This window comes from Hippoglossus stenolepis, chromosome 13 (genome assembly GCF_022539355.2).
Source record: "Hippoglossus stenolepis isolate QCI-W04-F060 chromosome 13, HSTE1.2, whole genome shotgun sequence".
Taxonomy (NCBI): Eukaryota; Metazoa; Chordata; class Actinopteri; order Pleuronectiformes; family Pleuronectidae; genus Hippoglossus; species Hippoglossus stenolepis.
Window position 1 is genome coordinate 7,189,358 of NC_061495.1, and position 22,375 is coordinate 7,211,732.

The window sequence follows — 22,375 nt, forward strand, 5'->3', positions numbered from 1 at the left end:
ATAACAGTGTTTGCATTGTGTGCGTTGAAATAAACATTATCTCCTAAAATGTATACAAATATTAATACAAATATGCATCATATGCTCTCAAGAGGAAATTCACAAGTGATTTGAAGACCTCTTATTCTAAACACTCACATATTAACATAACATTTAGGATTAGTGCTGTGTGGGCACACCCTTGTTGCCAATAAAAGGGCCTTTCATTTATTTTTAACCTCACCGGGAACTCAAGAACTAATCTATTTTTCATTTAAACAAAAACTGATGTTCTTATGTACTCAAGTTGTCTCTCTCCTTTGTATTTCCAGGGCCTCAACAACATCATCCACATCGACTTTGACTACAAGAAGGAGTTCATTTATTGGGTGGACTCAACCAGGCCAAGCGGGCGAAAAATCAACAGAATGCGTCTCAATGGGAGTGACCTCAAGGTACCGCAGGATTTAGCTGCTTTGTGTCTGTGCCATATGTGAGCGTGCCTAGGGCTAGTTTACTCAAGACTCATTGGCTTTACTCTATTCATCTCTGCCTCGTGCTGAAAAATTTGCCTTTTCCATCAATCTGCTGTCTTTTTCTTTTACTTATTCGTTTTTTTCTACTTTTTCTTATTCTGAAGATCTGTCATTTGTGCGAGACTAAGAAGTATTTCTCTTAAGTGGCTCATTATAACTGTTCAGCTGATGATGGGCGCCCTTTAATCCTTTTAGAAGCCACGGAGTGGATATGTCTGTCGACAGCCAACATCCTTTAGGCTTGACACCAATGAATGTGTGTTAGCGATAATGGGAATATCACCAATGGTTTTCAGATAAATACAATAAGCATAATGAGTCAATGCTGCATAAAGAATCGTCTGGGTCATGGGATCAGAGCCCAGACAGTGGAGACACTGGGACTTCAGCAGAGCACCTGGTGGGTCTTCATCCTACATCTCATTAACAGGGGTGTGTGGGGGGGCATTAAGATCATTCAGCTCAATTACTTCCACAGTCTCTGTTTGAGCCGCTGCCGCAGCGAAGCAAGAGGACAACCCAATTGGGGAGCTTCTCACATCGGGTTAATTTAAAGAGTCACTCACACAAAGTGCTTTTAGTATAGCGTTGTCGTATTAGTAAGAGAAGATTGGGGGGGGAGGAGAGGGTGGTTATTCACTGAGAGTAATTGAATACTGTGGTTTAACTAACTAGGTACGCATTTTACATTTGGGGCTTTTATTTTGTTTGTTTACTCTATTTTTCTTCTTCACTGCTTTTTGAAGTCCTGTGCAGTTGCATTACTCGCAACACAATAGCTGTAAGTCCCAAATTAGGGGCTGTGTCAGAGGACATGTACTGCAGAGCCCACAAGGAAGTGGGTCTCCGTGGGCCGTGTACACCGCAAAGGCAGAACTGAAAAGAGAAAGTCTGGTCTACGCAGACTTTCTGTGATTGCGTCACCATCTCATCCCGCCTTTACTGCTTAGCAAGAGAAGTGGAATTGAACACTGCAAGCAGGTTTTAATGCCCCTTCATGTGCACTCTTAGCTATTCGAATGAATTGAAGCATGATACTCAAGCACCGGATGTCTTTTCGTTAGCTGGTGCCATTACCTCTTTGAAAACAGTTCATTCATTGGGTTGGCCTATTTGAAGGAGGCTTCAAAATGGGAGATTCTAGTTGTTCTGGTGCGGCAGCATCGGTCTACAAATGCAGCCTACGAACGATACAGCCCATGAATTGAGACAAAGCTAGGCCCGATCCCATTTCACCCCTTCTCCTCCCCTTGTCCCGATTCTTGTTGGGATGGAGGGGTAGGGGCATTTTTCAGACACACACTTCAAACCGAGGGCTATGAAAATTTCCCAGAATGCCTTGCGAATCACCGGCAAGATGGGAGAAAAAACCCACAAATCTAGTATTGTCTCCATTAATAAGGATTTAAAAATTACGATAATGATTTTAATATCTAAGTTTAATATCGTTTATTTAAGATCTCAACAATGTTATCTCAATGACATCACCGGCAAAACCTTTTTTTGCGTCTGTTTAAATTTTTGTATTGATCTGGCAATACTCTTTTGTTTTATCCCATAGCAGCAGTTTACTGTCTTATGTAATTGGTTTTATTTTCAACATCCAAACAGAAATGTATGTGTCCATCTTCAGGGCCAAGCCATCATTGTGTAGCTGTTGCTTTGGTGACAAAATATATATTTATGTGGAAAGACAAAAAAGAATATCCTTTGAGGAGTCTTTTGAGGAACATTTCAGTTCTTTATTAGCTTGAATATAAATGAAAAGAAAAAAGAAAAAAGAAAAGGTCTTGTGTCAGCTCAAGGTGAAACAACAACAAGACTGCAAAGATCTCTCATCCTAGATCTCATAGACACTCTCTCTGAATAATGCAGTCTTTATTTTTTTTGATGAGCCATATTCAAATGCCAACATTCGTGGCGTTAACCTTCAGTTCTATGTGAAGCTAAATCTTTTTGATCAATACAATGAGATGCTATGGATAAAGTGAACCGGAGGGACTTTGTGTAATCAGGATTGGCTGCTTCTTCACCGGCTCACTTTGATCCAAATCACTGCTTCAGGAACGGCCCAGTCTTTTGGCAAGACTGGATATTTCCTCGCAAGTGCTGACAGCAAAGGCCTCAAAGCACACCACGCTTCTTAATGACAGATTGCATGGGCGCAGAGATTCTTTTTAATTCTTTCCTTTTTATTTATTTATTTAGTGTTAAATAAGTTTTTCTTTTTTTTAAAGGCATTTGCATTATCTGCCAGCTGGCGCAATGATTGTTTATTTTGAACAACTGCTTTTGCAAATTCAAAGGATAGACTATCTTGGGGATATTAGTTGGAGTTTCTATATAGTTCCTAGTTTGTGCTTAGGAGAAATAAGCCATCAAACAGCAGTACCAATGATTTTTGCTCTCCATCTGTTATATGAGAACTGCACTACGCATGCTAAAGATAAAAGAAAAATCTTGCAGATATTATTGGCTTCTAAGGAAACTGTAATCCCAGTATTTTCAGTGTAAATGTATGTCATTAAAAAAAACAGGTCATTTCATACAGTTTTCTGTGTGTGACGCATTTGTTAAAAAAGAAAATTGTCAGCTCCTGATGTGCCGTCAGGATCATTAATGACCCCCATGCCGTACCCTTTAGCGCCCTTTCATTACAGAGGAAATGCCTGTCTAGCAATTGTCATGGCAACACAAGTATTCCTGATCTTAAACAAATCTGTGGCACCCATCACAAGACTGTTCAATTCAGTGTGTGTTTGAAAAGAAAAAAACAACAACGTTGCACCTAAATTATATTTCGATGCAGGAGATGCATCATGTGAACAAAATCTATTGTTATATTGATGTCTGTGGGATATTTAATGGTTTGTGAGTGACTGAGATCAATTTTTATTTTTGTCTGTGTGTTCAAATAATTTGCCACTGACAGAGAAAGACCTGTCGCTTGTTTATGCTCTTTGCTTTTCAGTGGTAAACCACTAAACTATTGGTTTATTATATATATTTAGCAACATAAATCAGTGTTATGGATTGAGACATTCAAAGCCTGGTTTTCCTCTCCCTGCCTCACTAGATAGTCCACAGAACAGCAGTGCCCAGTGCCTTAGCAGTGGATTGGATAGGAAAAAATCTATACTGGTGCGATGTGGAGAGGAAAACACTGGAAGTATCCAAATCCAACGGGCTCTACCCGACCATCCTAGTCAGCTCGAGCCTCAAGAACCCCACAGATCTCGCTCTGGATCCCCAGACAGGGTAAGCACATTATTATTACTCCAAAACACAACACCTGAGTCCACTGATTCCACTGATTCCACAGCTTGAGGGAGAACAGGGATAGAGTTACTCTTTATAAATGCATAGCCTGAAATATGTCTCTAATCTAAGGAATTTAATCTTGTGACAGTACTCATTTTCATTCCCATCATGTTTGCCTGCACTAGTACACGGCTTCTTACAACTGTGCTATTCTTCTCTCCAGATACGTATTCTGGGTGGATTGCTGTGAACCCCCGCACATTGGGCGTATTGGCATGGATGGTCGAGGGCAAACAGTTATCATTGACACAGAGATCTATAGCCCCACCGCTCTCACTATTGATTATACCAACAAAAGGCTTTACTGGGCGGACGACAACCACATCCTGTTTGCCAACATGGATGGCACCCAAAGACGCAAAGGTCAGGCTCAAGTGTTGCATGTGCAAAGGAAGTGTTTGACCCTCTTGTTTTCTTGCCAAAAGAAGAATCACACCTCATCAGCTTCTGTCTCACAATTATGAATTTTTAATGCAATAGGTATGAGTTTGATTATGTTGTGTTCTCGCCAAATAGGAGGCATTGGTTGTGCGATGATATTACACTGTCAAGACACGAATCAACGCAAATACACTTTTTGAAATATTTCAACTTGTAAATATAACTGCTGCTCATGACGTTAGAACATTGGTATATTGAAAAAACATATTAAATCATCGGTAAACATTATATATGAATCTGTTGGTCTTATGGATGATCAGAAGTTTAAAAGGATGCTGCTGAAAATCTCCAAAGAAATGTGTTGTGCAACTGTTACATCACAACACCCTGTTTGCTGAAGTGCATACAACGTTATGTAATTGAAGCTTGTGGCTACTCTTTGTCCACCTCCAGTGTCCTATGATCACATCCAAGGGGTAATGGCGCTGACTTTGTTCGAGGACTTTGTCTATTGGACGGACGGGAAGTCGAAATCGCTACGACGCGCTCACAAGACAACTGGCACTCAAGGGATGGAGCTCCTCAATTCCTGGCAAGCCATCAAGTCCATCAAGGTCTACCACTCCCTGCGCCAGCCCGAAGGTATGAAGTCCATCTGGTGCTCGTGTTCGGTCCGGCCTCCCATGCAGAGCCGTGGTCACAGGCCTCCAATGTACTTTTAAGTAGGAAATGGTTTGTGTAATTCAGCTTGAACCCAGTCATGTATTCCGTCCTTCTGTGCAGTGCCCAAGCACCAGTGTCAAATTGCGAATGGAGGATGCAGCCACCTGTGTCTTCTATCTCCTGGTGGGGATCACAGATGTGCCTGTCCCACTAATTTTTACTTGGCTGCTGACAATAAAACCTGCCTCTCCAACTGCACCTCCAGTCAGGTTGGCAGCATTTCTCCAACTTCTTACATCTAAACGTACTTTGACCATGTTGTTTCTGTTCTGTTCTGATCAGTATTCTCCCTGAAGGCAAATAGCTTCACACCCCTATGTGTTCTCCTTCTGATATGTAAGGTAGCGGAGGATATGTTTGTGTATTGATTGATTTAGCTTTGAAAGTTGTAGCAGCTTAAACAGAGAGTGGAGAGTTATTCCTGATTTTTTTTTTCCTCTCCAATAATTTTTTGTTGTGTAAATAGTTTCGCTGTGGGACAGATGAGTGTATCCCTTTCTGGTGGAAGTGCGACACTGTCGATGACTGTGGGGACGGATCAGACGAACCTACTGACTGCCGTGAGTGCCACTTTCTTTTAAGGTTGTTTTTCTAATAGTAATAGATAGAGGTCGGTGCCCATTTTAATGAATTTCTGAGGCTATTTTCTGTGTTATGCATATTTATATTTTATCTTGTGACTTTTTGTCAAATTCAATATTATTTCGAACCATTTTGTATCAGAGTGTCTTGTCTCTGATTTGACTTTTGGGGGTTTATGCACCGTTTCATTGTAATGATTTCCTTCGTAACAGCGGAATTCAAATGTCAGCCGGGGCGTTTTCAGTGCGGCACTGGACTTTGTGCTCTTCCTCCCTTCATCTGTGACGGAGAGAACGACTGTGGCGACAACTCAGATGAAGCAAACTGCGGTAAGGACATAATACTTTGGCTTTAATTTGATGTCTTTTATGTTTTGGGCTGTCTCTGCATCTTGCAGAAATGTGTCCTATCACTCAAAAAGCATTCAAAGGGCCCCCATGTCTTATTGATTTTTTTTATTTTGGAGATGAAATCTGAGTTTGTGAGGATGGCACTGTTGAGTTCTGAAATATTTATTACATTTGTAGTTAATCAATAGAAACTATATCAGTACATCATTCATCGGTAGAATTACCAAACATTTTCTTGTTACTGCCTCCAACAGACGATATATTTGATAGACATTTTTATTGTTGTTTGACATTTTACAGACTATTTAATCAGTGCTACATCAGTGCTAAAACACGGTACAGTAGATTAATGTATAACAATAAAAATTTGTTGTCAGCCCTAGTACTCTTATATACATATATATGAAGTATTTTTATTTTTATTTTTGTTTTATTATTTATTTATAGTATAAACTTCTCAATGTTTGATGTGTAAACATAAAATGCCTTTTCATCTCTACCCAAGGATTTTGTTTCACTGCAGGAATCCTACCAGACACCAGTAAATATTAGATACGTATGCCAGTTTTTGAAAACTCTGACATACATATCTAATATTTTCTGGTGTCTGAGTTTTCAAAAGCTGGCTATATGCATGACAGGCAGCCCGTCAGTTGTAGTAATATGGATGTTTTGCTTTGTTCGGGTTCGAAGCATTCTTATTGATCCGTCCTCCCACTGCCCATTTTCTCTTTCAGAGACATACATCTGTTTGTCGGGCCAGTTCAAGTGCACCAGGAAGCAGAAGTGCATCCCTCTTAACCTCCGCTGCAACGGTCAGGATGACTGTGGCGATGCAGAGGACGAGACAGACTGCCGTAAGGCTCCGCGTCATCACTTTAAGTCTTCTTGTCTTACAAATGTCTTTGATGAGCTTTTACGCTGGGAATCCTATGAATACATTCTACATTTGATCAGTCCGCCCCAACATTCCAGCCGAAGAACAGTCACTGTTTAAGGTTTTTTAATGTTTTTGTTTTAATACTATATTATAACTGGTTGACATGAATTACCTTGAATTGTGTCTTGTTGAATTGCTTAATTCATTTCTGTGCTTGGACAGAATATGTGATGCCATTAACAGGACATACTCCTCATTAAGTATTCCAAAGGCAACCCTTGTTATAGCCGGTGCCTGTGAAAAGGGATTAGATATTGAATCACACAGAGGACAAGAGCAGATTTTCTCTGCCATGATGTAACTCATCAGAATATCACACCCCATTCAAGTCTTTCAGACGCCTGCATTTGTCTTGCATGTGATTGCGAGAGGGACGAGAGTTGGGGGAAGACAATGCAAGAAAGTCAGGAGGAGAAAAAGAGACTTAAAAAAAACCCTTTAATTAAAGTCAGGCTAATTACTTCACCCCTTCTTAGACTTCCAGCATGATTGGATGAGGTGTTGAATGTACTTTTGTAATGAACACTACACTGAAATTAAAATGCTCTCTGAAACAATGTGAGGAATTGGAACAAGCAACTACTGCAACCTTGCTATCATGCTCCAAAGGTATTGCTTACCCATTGCTTTATCAAATTGTTCTTTTGTGAGCTGAAACGTTCAGGTTACTTCCACCGATCCAGATTTCCTCCTGTGTGGTGATGTAGCTTACATTCCTCTTTCCCACTCACCACCTGTCTCTGTGCCTGCAGCTGATAGCACCTGCTCCCCAGACCAGTTCCAGTGCAAGGCCTCCATGCACTGCATCTCCAAACTCTGGGTTTGTGATGAGGACCCTGATTGTGCAGACGGGTCAGACGAGGCTAATTGCGGTGAGTTGTGCTAACCCACTTAACCATAAATCACACAACTCCACCTCTTTTTCCAGTTGAAGAGCAACTAAATAGATTTAACCTGAATTCACAGTTGCCTTGACTCTTCTCTTACTTAGTCCTTCTGCTTGCTCTCACCATCTCTCCTATTGTGCCGAGGGAAGATGCCATGAAGGACCGCTGTCCCTGTCATCAATAAGAGCATTATGATCTCAATACGTCTGACATTTAATTTTCTAACACACACACACAAGCAATTTTTTTCTCTTTTTTTCTCAATACTGTGAGTTTTAGGTCAAAGTCATTATTTCTAGGGCAGGTAAACAACCTTGGGAACTTTCCTATCCTCAACAGAAAAGCAAAAAAAATACATCTTTAGCTCTTCAGAGAATATGACAATGCCACAATGAATGCAAAAGTCTTTAAAATGTAACCATGTTAGGATAAAAAGTTGGAACAACTTCACCTTCCTGTGAGCTACATTAATCACTGCAGTTATCAGAGATTCAACTATTTAGTTACTAAAGATGATGCGAGCTGTAATCTGCTCTGTTGGCTTTGTTTTAATTGTGCTGTATTGTTATTGTACTGTCATTTCAATCTCCTTTATCGCTAAATCTCTTTGTTAGACTTCATGCAATAAGTGTTTTAAAATCCGTCCAGGGCTCATCTCCATGAGGACTGATTATCATTCCCCTTGTGAGAATGTACCCTTTTCAACAAGCTTTTAATTTGTTGTTTTGGTTTGGAATGATAATTTGACATTCACCTTAAAACGTTCTTGTTAGTAATAGGCTATGGGGCAAAGTACAAAATAAAAGATTTTAATTGTTATCTTGCAAGCTTGAACTGCCGTCAGTGTGACAGAATTATACATGTTCATGTTTTGCAATAAGTGGGTTCGAACTTAAAGGGAGGGTTAGTCTTTTCTTTCTGATACACTATCTTTTATGTTGAAATAAAAAAAAAAGTAGGCATCGTTGTCCTCCGCATTGAATGAAATGATTCACTAGCCTACCTGCTGTCATTAATCAACCGTGCATACCCATTTATATAGTCTCAAAATTTGCGATCTCTCAGGAGGGAGCACTCTTCTCTTCAAGCACACAGAACACTATCTCTGAGCGGAAAGGCAAACATGTGAGCAAGCATTTCTTCTCTACGTCCACTGAGGTCACTGAAAAGTCGGCTTCTAGGAGACGTCAGGCAGTGCACGTTTATGTGATTTGGGGGCATAGCTTTAATGAGAGGGTCGATGGAAAGGGATGGGATGCAGCGGTTGGATATTTTCAAAGTGTAGCCTGCTTTTGCTTGCTTTTCCAGGATTACCAACCCTAGCTTTAAACGAGGATTCATCTAAATCAATTCATCTTGAAAATATTCCCCCACGAAAATGGTGATAGGCTGCAGATAAAAATGTCTTTGGTGAGATTTGTACAAAAATCTGTTTGGCCACCAAACTTGTTTTATACTGAAAACCAGTGTGCCGTTTTTCGTACAAATTCCACTTTCATCCACAAACTGTATGTAGCATAACATGTACAAAGATAAAGATACCCTTTAGCTTTGCATGTTTATTTCTGTGCCTTCCTTCTGTCGTTGGGTTCAAGAAGGTTGAGCAGCCCAGCGCTTGTCACTCATCTTGATGGGCTGTCTGTCTTTGTCTGTCTGTGGTATGATGAAGACATAAATCTACCATCGGCAAAATAGAACCACTGTGTTTTGTTCTTGGATGTGTGTCAATAGTCTTTTTTCTGTAATTCAGGGATTCAGTATTTACCCGGACGTTGAATGATAGTGGAAGGTTGCACAATGGGACTTTTACGTGCTTGTGCATGTGAGGTGATGTGTGACAAATATATGCTGCCCACAGCTGCAGGAGACAACACACCCCCCACACACATCCTATAATTTGTGCGTGTGTATCCGGGGCCAGGTGTCATTTCCTCATGGGTGTAATTGTGGAGGAATGAACTGTTGTTTGTGTTATCTCCATACATGACGACATATCAGTTTGAATACCATTAATAGAGCGTTCAGGCTTTAATGTTTGATGCCTCACATCTCCCAGTAATTGTTGGTGCGTTTCATGTTGTGGTTTTGTTGTTTCGCAGCCGCTTTAATGTCTATTAACTCAACGAGACCCTGATGTAGGATGAAGTCATTGTTAATCCCGCTTTGTGTCGTTTACTGATGTTTGACTTCCGCCCCTCAAACTGCATTATCTGTTGTGTTTATCATTGTCGACCACGTATTCATCATCTGAAGTGTGCTCACCTCTTCAGAGCACGTGAGAGATGCTGCTGCTTTGTTGATATTTCACTTTGAATTACCGCATTACTGCTAAAGGAAGTTTTGCTTGTTAGCACCGTAATGAGCTCTGACTAAGAAAGGAAATATTGTCTTGCTCCTGTGTCCAATCCTTCGTATGGTGACTGAGCGGGTACCTTTCCCTGCCTTGTGTCCTTTGCTGCTGCTGCTGCTGCTCTCGCTCCTGATACTCTCCTCCTGCTGTCGTGTTGGAATGAGATCCAGGCAGAATCTGCCACCCTCTTCTTTTGACGCATCTCTTCCCTAACTGATAACAGCATTACCTCGGCCATTATCCCCGATGTTATCTGCGCAGAAATGACTTTTTAAATGGAAGCTCTCAGTTTGAATTTGACAGTCCATTGCGAGGAAGTACTGCCGAAGCAAATGTCAGAGTTTCTGTTGTTTTTGACACAAGATATCTACTAATCCTTATCCTGGCAATCTCTGAACTTTTCAGTCTGATTAATATGATATCAAAACCAGCACTAATGCATTTAATCAAAGAACCGTCTTATGATTTAATCCACAGCTCAAAAACACATTTATTTGTGCAGTATTTCTTCAAAAATGTTGCACTTATAATAATATTAATTATAAAATTTATCACGTTGAAGTTTTGAGCTGATATACAAACGAGCAACTCATTTTCTTTCTTAGTCTTTCAAATATCGGTACCTCTCTTTTCTTGATAGTTGTTATTACTAACAGGCACAAACACTCAGGTTCGGTATGTTGCAAAGCCAAATCATCAGCATTTGAAATGTTCCTTCTTTTCTTTTAATTTTTCTTGGATGTTTTCTTTATGAAAGTTCAATTTTGCCAACTTTCTGTCATAAATCCTGAGGTGTGGGGATGATTGGTAGCACAGTCAGGTATTTCATCTTACGGCGTGTTAGCCTCTCGAGTACAAACTGTGTTTTGAACTCGGCGTCAGACTTGCTCGGCGAAACCCTGAGGAAACGATGATTACACATACAAAATGTGATAGCTAGCACACCATTAATATTCATGCTCTTTGAAGCCATTTTCATCTTCATGTTTGTTTGCTCCTGATGAAAAAGATGAAAAGACCTGTGGACCGCATGAATTCCGCTGCGAGAATAACAACTGCATCCCAGACCACTGGAGGTGTGACAGCCAGAATGACTGCGGAGACAACTCAGATGAGGAGAACTGCAGTGAGTACCCGGCTCCTTCACTTTCTGTCAGCCCGGTTTGTGCGCTCATATCCACTGTTGACGCTCTACACACACTTAGGGAAGAGTTTGACTTCTCTGAAGACACCTGACTGCCCCTCCTACCACCACAGCCACCCTTACACACACACACACACACACACACACACACACTTGTACACCCTCTGAGATGTTTCCCACTATCTAGTGAGCCAGGCCCTACTCTCTTTCAAGCCTTCTATCTGTGCGGTTTCTCTGAGAATAATGAGGCTTTTGAGCTCTCGATATCATCCCTCCTCTGTAATTTACCAGACCCACATTCCCTTTTGTTTAGATATTCATCATCACCTTTAGAATAAAAATGTGTATCTACTCACAATATTCAACTTCAGTTCTTCAGTAAATTTGACTCCTCGCATGTGTGTGTGTGTGTTTACATCATGTGAGCGTCTGCATGTCCACTGTGTGTTTTTGCTGAGTGGACATCATATGTGTGATTTATCAGATGCCTATTAATGTCACTTAAAATGCAAATAAAAGCCAGTCAAGTGTTGGAAAGCGACGGATTAAGCAGGTGGACCAGCAGACAGGGGGGAGGCCACAAATCATATTTTGCTGCAATGCCTGCTGGGAGCCTCTGTTGCAGCGCAGCTCATAGCGCATGCCCCTGAGTTCGCTAATAGTCCGTGATAACAAGGGGAGGGCCCAGACGGTGAATCTGATGCAGCTGTTTAGCTGCGTCCTAATATTGTCCTCGGGGACAGTCTGGCTCTAAACGGCACACACAAGATTTTTTGGCTTCAGAGAGTTTGTTGCCCCTCCATTGTGAGAGCTGCAGTGAATGTATTTACATCCTGATTACATTTGCTGGGTTCTCCACTCCTAATGCAAAATGACTCTAATTAGCTAAAGCGATGGTTTTGCCAATGCATTAGCATGTGATTGTAAACACAGAACATTTGGCTCATAACTGTGTCAGGGGGACGACTGTTTATTGTGTGTGTGATGCTGGAAACAGATACAGTTCGGTCTGATTTCTGTATTTCTGTGTTTCTCTCCACTCAGAGCCAGTCACCTGTAACCACAAGGACTTTGCCTGCGCTAACGGAGACTGCATCTCCTCCCGGTTCCGCTGTGACGGGGACTACGACTGCCTGGATAATTCAGATGAGGCCAGTGTTTCAGATATTTTCCAACGCTTACTTTCTAAATCAAAAAGGAAGGTAAACCCACGAGAGTCCTGCTAACGAGGCACAGCAGTTAAGGAAAATACTAAATTTAGAAGAAATGACTTCAAATGGCTCCGAAAGAAGAAATCAAACATCAGCATATCAGGCATGTTGCCTTTTGTCAATGGGAATAAATCATACCAGACACTCTTGTTTGTGCTAACTGAATTATTATACAATATTATATAATTACGAGGTCATGTAAAAATGACAGGTCACACAAAATCTAATATTGTGAAAACAATATTGCGGTAATGTATGAATAGTGTAGTTTGGTGTATAATTGATCTCTGGGAAATGTCTGTTAGTATCTGAACCTGCAGCTCAAACACAGATGAAATGCTTTCCGGGGGGAAAGGGAAATAATGTTGGTTGGGTATAATGCCACTCACAAAGAAAATAATCCCATTATAGGCATAATTCATTGTGCTGGTACAAATCTCCTCATCACGGTTGCTATGTTCCAAAACAAAGCTGGATAGAAAATATCACTGTAATGAGTTATTGTACCTTCAACTTCACCGGTCCTTGAAACACCTCGTATTCAATTTCTTTCGGAAATCCTAATCCTTCGCCGCCTTTCAGAAAAACAAAAGCTGCTTGTTTTGTTCATCAATGTGCTTGAATATCTTAATTTATAAAGCTTCAAATTTGCCATTGTAATTGTACTTTAATGTAATATGTGAAGCAATTCACTTAAAAGGGCCATCATCCAGGGCTGCATGGTGTAAAGAGATTTCTGAAGGATTCATACAAAATACTGCCCCATCATTGGTAATGATTCAGTGCAGTGCATAATTCAAGGACAAAGCCTTGTTATTATGATTCATTACTCGTGTTAATGTATTGCACTGTTCAACATTTGCAAAGCAATTTTTTTACATATAATCCCTCTCCATGCAAAGCAGTGTAACCCTAATTAACCCTTTGTTCAACCCTTTCCCCAGTAACTGCTCTCTGGGTCAGCACAGTCAAATAGTTTACGGGAAGAAGAGAAAAGAAAAAGTTCAGTCAGCATTGTAATGCACAGTGATTATTAAAATGTCTTATTGTCTGTAGGCATCATGGGGTGGATTTGGGCTAATGGTTTCCTGAACAGGAAACAGTAACGTGTTGGGGATGAAAGTAAAAATAAAATTCTAGATTTAGAAAAACCACGAAGAATAAAATGTCCTCTTGTTCATTCTGATTAATAACAGAAACTTAGAAGATAAGCGATGGGGACAAACCACTGTAAAAATAAAGTATATAAAGACCAGCTAAAGCTAACATGAGACTTCAGAATATTTGTATCAGTCAAATGTTGTGGGTATGTGTCCTCGTTGACCTGCAGCTGTGAGGTGGTTACTTTGACTGGGAAATACCCATTGAAACTCAGACTTTTCCTCATATTAACTTTATTTCTTACTTTACATTAAGGAACAAGACTGGATTTTGGATTTTGTCACTGACGATTTAACACATTAAGAAGGTTCCTTTATTCACAAGACCTTATGGACAGAAGGGGGTGACTCTAGCAAGCGAAAAGTGTCCCAGTGTTCAGATGGGCACCTATTTAAAGAAAGCTCCCTGTCCTGATCTTTTTGACTGTGCTACTTGATGATATATTAATGTTTTTTTCTGTATTCATTAACAGAAGGGCTGTGAGGAACACTGTGCAGATGACCAGTTTCGGTGTAACAACAACCTCTGCATCTCCCTGAAGTGGCTGTGCGACGGCCAAGAAGACTGCAAGATGGGGGAAGATGAGAAAAGCTGCCAGGGAACAGGTGCACAACAATATTTTTCTCACTTACGAAGGACTTCTGAGCAGATGAAGGCATAGATCATTGTCTGTCCCTGAGTTCTAAACCATGTGTTCTCTGCAACATGTACAGTGGCTGCAGAAAGTATTCAGATCCTTTCACTTTGCCCACGTTACTGTGTTGTATATAAAATTTCACTTAGTAACCCATGACGATAATTACAACATATGTTTTACACCCTTGTCCTCATCTGGGCCTCGACACAATTTAACCACAGAGGTCCACAGAGAGTTTTTTGGCCCTGCTTTTGATTTTGTCCTGACAAGCAGTGCGACTTGTGGGACCTTGTTTACACATGTGCCTTTCTCAGCTGTGCCAAATCAATTCCGCTTTGCCACATGAGGACTCCAATCAGGTTCCAGAAACATCTTAATGAGAATTCAATCACAATTCAAGCACACCTTGCCTTCTCTGGGTTTGAATATTGTTTTGTAAATGAAGAATTTTAGTTTTGAGTTTTAATTTATACGCAAAAAAAGACATTTTTTGGAATTTGACATTTTCAGTAACTGAGTGTAGGTTGATATCCATTTAAAACTAAAGATTCAATGCAATAAATTGTTCAAATGGTGGCGTGATTTGAATATTTTCTGAAACCACTGTAAATATTTCCATATTTCCTCACTGGTTGCAGCTGTAGCTGGAGCCTATATGTTTTAAGAGCATTCCTATGCATGTGCTTTTAATGCAATATACTAGGAACGCTTTAAGGGAATTTTTCATATTTGGCACAAATTATGAGTTGATGACATTTTCTATCCGAACAGTCAAAGGTCAGCTTCAATGTGTTCATTCACTCAGGCACAGAAGGGCAGATTCTGACCATACTCCCTGTAACCTGATTGGTTGCTGGAGGCAAACAACTGCAATGTGGTCATTTTGGTTTCTATTCTGTAGGAGTGGAGTTCATAATCTCAGTTCAGTCATTTTTATTTCCCTCCTATAAGGTCAGTAGCTTAGAATATTGCGGAGTGTGCCTCAGCAGATTCAGCATTTCCCCGTGTAAGGTCATTATTATCCTACATAATGTAAAAGCCAAATGACAAATATAATAATGAGACTTGTATTTACGTTAATGAGAAGGTAACTTGTATAGCATGGACATAAATCCATTGTCATACATATAAATAATCTCTTTAGGAATTGGTTGAGGAAGTGGTCAGCATGTTGACGATCTTGCTTTAAGATACTGCACGCTATACAATAAAGAGTATAAGAAGAATTAGCATCACAATGTGGCTGGTTATCAAAGAATTTCTCAATTCTCTCCATGTACATATTGTAGATATCCTGCAATTCAATATGAGATAATGAGTGGAGGCGTAGAAATAGCCTGAGCTCTGCTGATTTGCTCTGTTGAGTTCCACTGCTCATTACTGATCAAGTACTGTTCTCCAGCAGGAGCTACCACACGGTATGAACTCTTTGGCCTGAATGGACAACATTACTCAGTATTAAGGAGTGACAAGTGCCAACAATTCCCCTCTAAGAGCCTCATATTCAGTCAGAATTACCCAGACCTGGCATCCACTTGTTCACAGAAGAAGAAACGGAAAAGGTCTCGCTCGAGTGACTTCTCAGGGAGAGAAGGTTGGGTTGTTACTGACTGATGTTCTTTGCCCTTCTGCAGTCGTCCCCTCATGCTCCGTGAACGAGTATGTGTGTGCCAGCGGAGGATGTGTTTCAGCCAGCCTGCGGTGTGACGGACATGACAACTGTCTGGACGGCTCAGATGAGGTCAGTGTACCTTCACATGATTCGAAGAAGCAACCAAAGACAAAACATTTCCCTTTTTAAGTAGAGCAGTTCCACAGTGAACTCCACTTCGATGGCGAGGTTCCCAGCTGTCCGATAGTGTATAATGTTTTAAAAATGAGAATGAGAAATGTTGCGTGTTTTTCTGATTGCAGTTGACAACGCTAGACATCAGCAGTTTTGACGATTGACGGTGTTGTTGTTGACAGATTGGCTGTGTGAAGGAGTGCAGAGAAGATGAGTTCCTGTGTCTGAATCGTGCTCACTGCATCCCGCGACGCTGGCGCTGCGACGACGTGTTGGACTGCATGGACCACAGCGACGAGGAGAACTGCAGCCAAGGTCATTCAAAGAATGATTGATGTTTGACTCTTCGATACTTGAAAGTGAAAAAAGAAATCATAATTCTCACAGTGATCCCAAATCTTTACACTGCAAATATCACTGCAGAACGATGAAGCCATTTCAGAGCATTTAATATCAACAGAGAATAGTATATGACAGATAAGACGAGAGCACATCTGGCACAGGTAGGGACTTTTAATATGAGAATGAGGGATTTGAAAACGAGATAAAGGACAGAAATAGATGCCTACTTTGCTTTTGTGAAGCTTAATGGTGCAGGGCTGTGTGGATCATTATGTAAAAAATCTGTCTTCTAATCTTGTCACAGACAGGTTGTGAGTCATATCCTCCACAGTGTGGAATGCACTCCTCCACGTGAGTTACAGTGCTCACAAGTCTCGTGGACTTATCTGTGTAATTGCAGGTGCTTTCTTCTGCCGGGCTGATGAATTCATTTGCAACAACACCTTATGCAAACTCCACACGTGGGTGTGTGACGGCAAGGACGATTGCGGAGATAACTCCGACGAAGACACAGACATGTGTGGTGGGTTGTTGATGTAATCTCTCAAGGCCATTTTTTTTTCTATTACAATGAATGGTTGTTTTATAACTGTCTGTTCCCCAGGAGAGAATATTTCATTGTCTTTTTTAATACAAGATTTTGTGCGGCTTCCTCTTTTTGAAGATCCATCCATTAGCTCTTTCTGTACATTTTCATCCACAGCAAAACTCCCCTGTCCACCTACAAGGCCGTTCCGCTGCAGAAATGATCACGTGTGTCTGCGCATGGACCAAGTGTGCAACAAAGTGGATGACTGTGGTGACAATTCGGATGAGGAAGAGTGTGGTGAGCACATATATATCTGATATTATGTCTGCATTATTAGTGAATTGTCATATTGAAGCAAAGTTAACTTTAGGGTCAGTTTATTAAATGAAATGGCAGAACAAAACTTAACAGAGACTCCAAAGTGTATTATACATTAGTGGTCCACAACCTTTTAAAGCATGCATTTGCAAGTTGCTGTGTTTTCCTCCACCCTGCGGTTTTCAGGCCAAGATTGGTTTTAAGGTTTGTTTAAGGTGTCTGTGTGTGTGAAGATATCTTAGTGAGGACAATTTAGAGCCGAGAACCAACAGAGTGAGGACATTTTGGCAAAGTGAGGACAACTCCTCACTTGCTGACCCACTTTTAATGGGCTGTTTCAGGGTTAAGACTTGGTTTTAGGGAATGCATTATTTTAGTGTCCTCACTAAGATAGATGCACAAACGTGTGTGAGTGTGTCAACAATGGCTCTATATTGTCATTGATATGCTCAAGATACAGTGGCCCTGACAGCACTGCAGCAAACATATGCAAATAGATGAAACACAAGCAAGCATATTAAGAAAACATCAGTCGACAACAAATACACACAACACACCCAAATATAACACACTGGCAAAGACATGTTCTGAATTTGCATCTGTTGCCTTAAATCGCAGTGTATTGATCTCTCAGGGCCACCGTCCCAAAGTCATATAGTGTCCTGACATGTTCCCTCATCACACGTCCACCGTGAACGATCACACACAGCGGACAGGAAAGAAAGGGACAAATCACTTCTCTCATCGTTCACTCTTTCATTCCCCTGTCCTCTATTCATCTCACTCTCTTATTCCATTAATACGCCCATCCATCTCATACCTCACTCCATTACTTCCACCCATTGTATGCCTCTTCCCACCATCCATCTCTTCAGTCTCACCTTAATCCCATTGTTCCCTTCATCTGCCTCTCCATCACTTTGTCCCTTTGCTTCTCTCACTCTGTTGTGCCGGCCGCTGATGTCAAACACCCGTTCTTCTTTGGAATATTCAGGGAGAAAAGATTTATTTAAGAAAACTAAGTATCAAAAACAAAGCATGCAAAGTACCTGAACATTGTTGTAGGGTAGATAATTAGCAAACAACTGTTTCTGTGATAGTTTACGAAATAATTCCTAATAGGCTCTGTCCCCATTAGTGCACAGGAGACACATGGTCACTGCAGCATATTTGCTATGTACATCATAATCTTAGATATGAGTTGTTGTCGTCTTTTTAACTGACACTGTTTATTGAAGCAGAGGTGGTGGCCGGCAGACCTCGGCCCTGCGGGAAGACCGAGTTCTCCTGCAGTAACCGACGCTGCGTCCCGATCCAGCTGCAGTGCGACCTTTTCAGCGACTGCGGCGACGGCGGCTCAGACGAGCAGGACTGCAAGGCCTGTGAGTGCAGCACCTGGTTGTCTTTAAGCGACAGATCAAAGAAGTATTCAGAAGAGATGAGAAGTAACGCATGTTTCTGTGATGTGATCAGGAACGTCCTCGTTTTAGACCTGATGTTTTATCATTAATGGTAATATATGCATGCCCATGTTTGAGGTGTGTGGCTTGAGATGATGATGAAGCCCGTTTGGCTTTTGCACATCAAAAGAAAAGCACAGCGGGTGTTGAGGTTGCAGAGGACCGGCGTGTATTCAAAGTCCTCCCTTTATTTGTAGATTCCAGCGGAGATGTATGTGGAAAGAAAACAAATCCATGTGGAGAAGATGCAATTTGCAACCAGACATATGCAAATTCTGTATGTCAGTGCAAACCCGGCTTCAAACGGAACCAGAAGACAGGTCAATGTGAAGGTAACATATGATCATTGTTTTTCTTTTTGCATTAGAGTTTACATTAAAATGAATGTTACGGCCATTTCTAGTGAATTTAGTGACATTGCAGATAAGACATTTGTATTGGCTTGGAAGAATGTGATGAATGCGGCAAACAGTTAAAATAAATAAATTATTGTTAATCAAGAATAGTTTAATGGCCACAAAGATAATTTTTTTGAGTTGTGTCAAATCATATCAAAATATGTCAAACGAAAGCGTCTAGTTTCACAGCAGTCAACTGTTTGTCTGTGATGACGATTCAAAGATTGAGAGATTAAAGCAAAAGTAACGAGAACATTTAGATGAAGTTCATAAATCTATAATTTTGTTGTATTAATAGGAGGATTATTATTAAAGATTAACATGTGGGTCAGGAAAATGCATTCATTTCTTCCGCGATCTGTCTACTTCATTACATTTCATTTAGCTGACGCTTTTATCCAAAGCATCACATCCTTCAACTGAAGGATATGATGAAGAGCATTGTATGTGGTGCATTATTGTCTGAAGAGAGGCAGCTTTTGATTATTGAGTCAACCCTGTGACCTGGTTCTTGTTTCCCAGTTAATGTCTTTTTTCACTTAGTTATTGCCTCTCTGCCTCTTTCTTCATGCATATCATTTTCTCTTCACGAATGGGTCATGGACAGAATTGAAATAAGTTCTATACTGTTTGAGGATTCCATATGAGCTGCTTATGGCCTTGACCTTCATCACTTATTATCTTTAAACATGTGTTAGGTGTTTCAATCATGTCGGAAAAATAAGTAAGACTTTTCTGAAGCAATGTTTTCTATAGAGAATCAGTCTTCTTTCCTTTTTTTTCAGAGATAAATGAATGTCTGCAGTTTGACACGTGTCCTCATTACTGCACCAACACCAAAGGATCTTTTAAGTGTACGTGTGACCGCAATTATAAGGAAATCAATGGCAACTGCATAGCAAAAGGTATGATCGCGAAGTTGAATATCACAAAGAATATTTATACGTGCATAAACTGTAATACTGTGTCCTCAAACTGTTGTCTAATATCCAAAATACCCAATTTTCCCCTGTTCTCTTTTTTCTAACTATGAATAACTCAGGACCAGAAGATCGAGTGCTCTACATAGCTAATGACACTGAAATCCGAAGTTTTGTGTATCCATTTAACCAGAGCCATGGACACAAACTGCTCACTCACATTGAGGACAATGCCCGCATTATTGGGATGGACACACTCTTTCACCACCAAAAGTTTATCTGGGCTACCCAGTTTAACCCTGGTGGGATTTTTTACAAAGACACTCTAGAGAGGAGTCAAACAAAAACAAATGTCAGAAACATCGTAAGTATATTTGATCTATATCCCATTGTAGAAATGTGTGGTAGCCTTGTTATAAAATATGTTTAATTGTTTAATTTTGTTAGGATATTGTTATGTGTCATATTAATTCATTGATTTATAGATACATTAAGCTTAAAATGTCATATGTGCTCATGTTGTGAGTGTATGACAGGGTGATCAAAGTTATCACCCTCCATGTTAAAATGTTTAATATTGTCCCACTGTCTTTCATGAGCCACAACTTAAAGCTAAGCACAGAAGTGAAATAGAGCTCCTGACATTGTGGCTGTTATCGGTTGCAGTGTTCAGACTTCCGTCGCCCGAGAGATATTTCTGCTGACTGGATCACAGGCAACATTTATTGGACTGATCACTCCCGAATGCACTGGTTCAGCTATTACACAGCCCATTGGACTAAATTACGATATTCCATAAATGTGGGCCAGCTTAAGGGACCAAATTGCACCCGCTTGATTACTGACATAGCGGGAGAGCCATACGCCATCGCTGTCAACCCCGCCAAAGGGTAAGTAGTGTACTAGTTTCTAGTCATTCTCTCTTCCTGCCGGCAATTTTTTACACACAAACTCTGCAGCCAGGTGTCTCATTATTAGAAAAGCTCTGATGACATATTCACTCGCTTGCATCATATCAAGAACATTTCACTTTATAGAGCCCCTTTGTGCATTGAGATACTGCAGCTATGAGATGCTAAATGAATTATTAAACCTTTGTCAGTTCATGTTTTACTGTGACTCAATTTTCAGTTTCAGTTTAAGAGACAGTTTAACTGACAATTTAGTATTGGTAAATACTAAATAATTAAAAATCTAAATTTGTTATTAATTACTTGGCTATAGTGGAAGTAGCCTAATCACTAACGTTACCTATCTCATAATGATAAGTCAGACCAGTGTCATCAAAGGTGCCGACCAACAACAACAACAACAAAGTCATTACATCCATGTAATTAAGAGATAACGTGTTTGGTAATTGCACTTACATTAGACCAGTAGATATTACATCATCACCAGGGACACAAGCATCAATGAAAATATATACTCAAACACCAAATGTGTTGCAAAATCAGACTCTATACATTTTATATATACGCATTTATTTATCTAGAGTCTGTATACTGTAGATACAGTACAAAGTAAATATTTTGCAAGAGGATGGTGTCAGGGCGGTACAGTATTTGTCTTTGTCTACTTCAGGATGATGTACTGGAGCGTTATAGGCGATCACTCTCATATCGAAGAATCCGCCATGGACGGCTCTTTACGGAGAGTACTCTTGGAGAAAAACCTCAGGAGACCCACTGGTAGGCATTTCATTTAAATCCCATTAATTACTCACATCGTGTAATATGTCTTCCCTGTTGTAACTTGGATACCTCGATCAATAAGTATTAATGTTGAATGCATTTCCTTTCTCATAAAACATGCATGTTTACGAAACTGGGACACAACACCATTGCTCTATAGTGCTACTGGTCACCAGAACCTCCACAGGGCCCCTTTATGATTGGGCACATATATGTATGTACATGTACGATCTCCTGATCTATTTTTGTATATGTTTGACCACCTTTTCTTTTTAAAACTTTTAAATAAGGATCCCCTCTGTTACGAGGGAAGAAGTCTGCAGCACAGGCACCTTTTGAAGTCAGTTCCATGATCATAAAGGATTGTGGGATATAATTGACTTGGCTGAAAGAGAGTGGACTCTTGGAGCGATGAAGCAATGATAAGTTCAGATTAACACCAGTATATTAGAAAAAAACTTATTCAACATAAATAAATGTCGGGGACATTCTTCAGTCTTGTTTTCGCTCGAGTCTCGGTGCTTTACCATGAAACCTTGAACTGTTCCACTTAAAAATGTCACAATGTCTTTGCATCGCATATTGAAAGTCTTCATCCGTACATAAACCAGTATTGTATGTTTCAATTCCGTATAAATACATAAGCACAGAGAAAGTAATAAAACCATGGTAACTGCCATAACACATAGGATAACCACACACAATCATCTGTACATCACAGTGCTGCAT

The 22,375-nt window shown here is 40.4% G+C and overlaps 1 protein-coding gene across 1 annotated transcript in view; it reads left to right on the forward strand.

The window, feature by feature from the left end:
- lrp1bb (low density lipoprotein receptor-related protein 1Bb) overlaps positions 1-22,375 on the forward strand; it is a 113,504-nt gene that overhangs the window by 70,306 nt on the left and 20,823 nt on the right. Inside the window, exons 41-62 of the mRNA XM_047342656.1 lie at positions 312-434; positions 3,592-3,773; positions 4,000-4,199; positions 4,671-4,859; positions 5,001-5,149; positions 5,407-5,500; positions 5,735-5,851; positions 6,610-6,729; positions 7,565-7,684; positions 11,059-11,175; positions 12,238-12,344; positions 14,038-14,170; positions 15,837-15,943; positions 16,171-16,303; positions 16,731-16,853; positions 17,034-17,156; positions 18,419-18,559; positions 18,835-18,969; positions 19,821-19,940; positions 20,078-20,319; positions 20,622-20,845; positions 21,537-21,643. Coding sequence (XP_047198612.1) covers positions 312-434; positions 3,592-3,773; positions 4,000-4,199; positions 4,671-4,859; positions 5,001-5,149; positions 5,407-5,500; positions 5,735-5,851; positions 6,610-6,729; positions 7,565-7,684; positions 11,059-11,175; positions 12,238-12,344; positions 14,038-14,170; positions 15,837-15,943; positions 16,171-16,303; positions 16,731-16,853; positions 17,034-17,156; positions 18,419-18,559; positions 18,835-18,969; positions 19,821-19,940; positions 20,078-20,319; positions 20,622-20,845; positions 21,537-21,643 — 3,106 coding nt within the window. The remainder of the gene's footprint in view (positions 1-311; positions 435-3,591; positions 3,774-3,999; positions 4,200-4,670; positions 4,860-5,000; positions 5,150-5,406; positions 5,501-5,734; positions 5,852-6,609; positions 6,730-7,564; positions 7,685-11,058; positions 11,176-12,237; positions 12,345-14,037; positions 14,171-15,836; positions 15,944-16,170; positions 16,304-16,730; positions 16,854-17,033; positions 17,157-18,418; positions 18,560-18,834; positions 18,970-19,820; positions 19,941-20,077; positions 20,320-20,621; positions 20,846-21,536; positions 21,644-22,375) is intronic.